This window comes from Passer domesticus, chromosome 26, assembly GCF_036417665.1.
Source record: "Passer domesticus isolate bPasDom1 chromosome 26, bPasDom1.hap1, whole genome shotgun sequence".
Lineage (NCBI taxonomy): Eukaryota > Metazoa > Chordata > Aves > Passeriformes > Passeridae > Passer > Passer domesticus.
Window position 1 is genome coordinate 3,765,370 of NC_087499.1, and position 2,500 is coordinate 3,767,869.

General features: G+C 79.8%; 1 protein-coding gene and 1 non-coding gene across 2 annotated transcripts in view; one reads left to right on the forward strand and one right to left on the reverse strand.

Annotated features, from left to right (window-relative positions):
* Positions 1-537: 537 nt before the first annotated feature.
* Positions 538-2,500, reverse strand: part of LOC135286313 (basic proline-rich protein-like) — a 4,621-nt gene continuing 2,658 nt past the window's right edge. The window contains exons 4-5 of the mRNA XM_064399427.1: positions 2,281-2,500; positions 538-1,921 (exon numbers count right to left, since the gene is read on the reverse strand). The exon at positions 2,281-2,500 is cut by the window's right edge and continues 666 nt beyond it. Coding sequence (XP_064255497.1) covers positions 538-1,921; positions 2,281-2,500 — 1,604 coding nt within the window. The remainder of the gene's footprint in view (positions 1,922-2,280) is intronic.
* On the forward strand, positions 2,144-2,296 carry LOC135286426 (5.8S ribosomal RNA). Its single transcript, XR_010350748.1, has one exon. It is a non-coding gene; the product is annotated as a 5.8S ribosomal RNA (ribosomal RNA).

Here is a 2,500-nt window from a genome sequence, read left to right on the forward strand (position 1 = left end):
CGGAGGAGGCGGCTCCTCCGGCCCTTCCCGCACCGGGGAGCGGGCCTTTCGCCGGCCGGCGAAATCCCGCTCTCGGGCCCAGCGGCCCCTCGCGCAGCGGAGGAACTCCAAGGGCCGAGCCCCCGGGCGTTCCGGGGCGCGTGCGCGCTCCCCTCGCGTGCGACCCGCCGCCGGGCTGGTGCGGCGGCGGCGGCGGCGGTGGCGGCTTCGGTCGTCCCGTCGCCGGCGCCGCGGCCTCCCGGCGGGGTCGGCCGAGCGTGCTCGGTGGTCGGGCCGCGTCTCCGCGCCGGCGGGGCGGCCCGAGCCGCGGTCGTCCTCTCGGGCGCAGCGCCGGGCTACTGAGGGAGACCCCGGGCCCCGAGAAGGACGCCGCGGTGGTGGCGGCAGATGTCGGGCGCGCCCCCGCCGGTGGACGCTCCCCCGAGGGCGGCAGCGGGAGAGGCACCCCGGCGGGGCCATGCAGGTCGTCTCCCTCGCCCCAGGGCCAGGTACCTAGCGCTCCGCGCCTCGGCGGGTCCCCAGGTTCCCTCGGCGTCGTCAAACGCCGCGGGGGCCGAAAGGGGCCCGCCGGGCCGGGCGGCGGTTTAAAGACTCGGGCGGCTCGGCGCGCCCCGCCGCGGCGGCGGCGGCGGTGCCGGCGGCGGCAGGCGTGCGCCGGGCGGTGGCGCGGCGCCACTGAGGGGTGGGGAGCCGCTCCCGCCGATCCCCTGCGGTGGTGTCCGTTGCCACCGGCCGCGCGCCCGCCGCCGCCGTCGTCTCCGCCGCGCGCGCGGGCGGCGGGTAACCGCGCCGCGCCGGGGAGGGGCGCCCTGCCCCCCCCTCTCTGCGGCCCGGCCTCGGCGGAGAGGCCGCGGCGCGCGGTCGTGCCGCGGGGCCGGCCGACCCGCTCCCCTCGAAACCGGGGCGATGCCGGCAGAGAGCGCGCGCTCTCTGCCTTTCCTCAGCCGCGGGGTTGCGGCCGCCGGCGCCCGCCGCGCTCTCTCCTTGGCCGCTCTCTCCTTGGCGCGGCCGTGCCTCTCCCCTCGACGGCCTTCTCCTCGAACGCACCGGCGGCGCCGTCCGCCGGACGTCCCCGGCCCGACCGCCCCCCCACCCCGTCTGGGGCGAGCGCTCGGCGGTGCCTCCGTCGGCGGAGGCCCGCGAGCGCGGGCGGCCCCGTGCCGAGCGGCGGCGTCGCCGCTCGGCGAGTGTCCCCCCCTCCCGCCCGGGGGGGCGGGGGCGGCCTGCCGGGCGGCGCCCTCCGGCGCCGTCGGCCGTCCCGGCCCGGGCCTCACCCGTCGCGTTCCCGTCGCCCTTCCCGGCCGCGTGTGGGCCGAAGGGAGGGCGTGCGGGCAGCCGCGGGGGCGCTTCCCCGCCCGGTCTCCGCGTGGGAGCGCGGCGAGCGGGCGTTGCCCCCCGGCTCGGCGCCGTACGCCTTCCGCCGGGCGCGTGCCCGGGGGAAGGGGCCCCGACGGCGCGACGCGGCTGCGGTGGGCCCGGCAGGGCGGCCGCGGCGGCGGCGGGTCCGCCGCCCGGCCGGCCTCGGGCACCCGCGGCGCCGGCTCGGGTCTCGGTGGCGTCCGCCTCCGGCACCGGCGACGGGGTGCGGCCGCCGGTCGCTGGCCTTTCCGACGGGAGCGGTTCCCGCGGGGGGCGCGCCGGCGGTGCGGTCGTCGGCGCGTGCCGTCTCGAGCGTTGCAAGGCCGCTGGGGAGAGCCGGCCGCGCCGCGGCGCGGCGAAGGGGAGCCGGCGCGTGCGGGGGCCGACGGCCGTCGTGCCCCCGGCCGCGTGTGCGTGTGTGTCGTCCCGTGCAATCGAGGTCGGGCGGGCCGCCGTGCCCCCCGCGGTCCGTCGCGCGCCGTGCTGGCCCTCCGCGCGGAGGCCGGGCCGAGCCCGGGCGCCTGGGCCGCCTCCGAAGAACGGCACACGAGGCGGCGTCTCCCTTTGCGGGGGGAGGCGGTCGGGGGCGCGGGTCCCCCCGCCTTTTCGCCGGCCTTCGGAGCGTTCCGTGGGCCTTTTTTTTTTTTTTTCCTCCGTTTGTTTGTGCTCGTACGGTCGAAGCCAGGCCGCGCGCCCGCGCGTCCTCGGCGCAAGAGAAAGGGGCCGCTCGGCGTGAGCGGTCCCGGCCCCTCCGCGCGTGCGGGGTCGGTGCCGAAAGCCAGACAACTCTTAGCGGTGGATCACTCGGCTCGTGCGTCGATGAAGAACGCAGCTAGCTGCGAGAATTAATGTGAATTGCAGGACACATTGATCATCGACACTTCGAACGCACTTGCGGCCCCGGGTTCCTCCCGGGGCTACGCCTGTCTGAGCGTCGCTTGACGATCAATCGCCGTCCGGGGGCCACCCCGGCGGCGCGGCTGGGGTCGCCTCGCAGGCCCGTTGCCCGCGGTGGGCGGCGGCGGCGGCGGCCGGCCGGTGCCCGGAGGGAAGGCGGTAGGGGCGCGGCGAGGGGAGCGGTTCCCCTCGGCGGCCTCGATCCTTTCCCTGCGGCCCGGCGGGCGTCGTCGCGGTCGCGGTC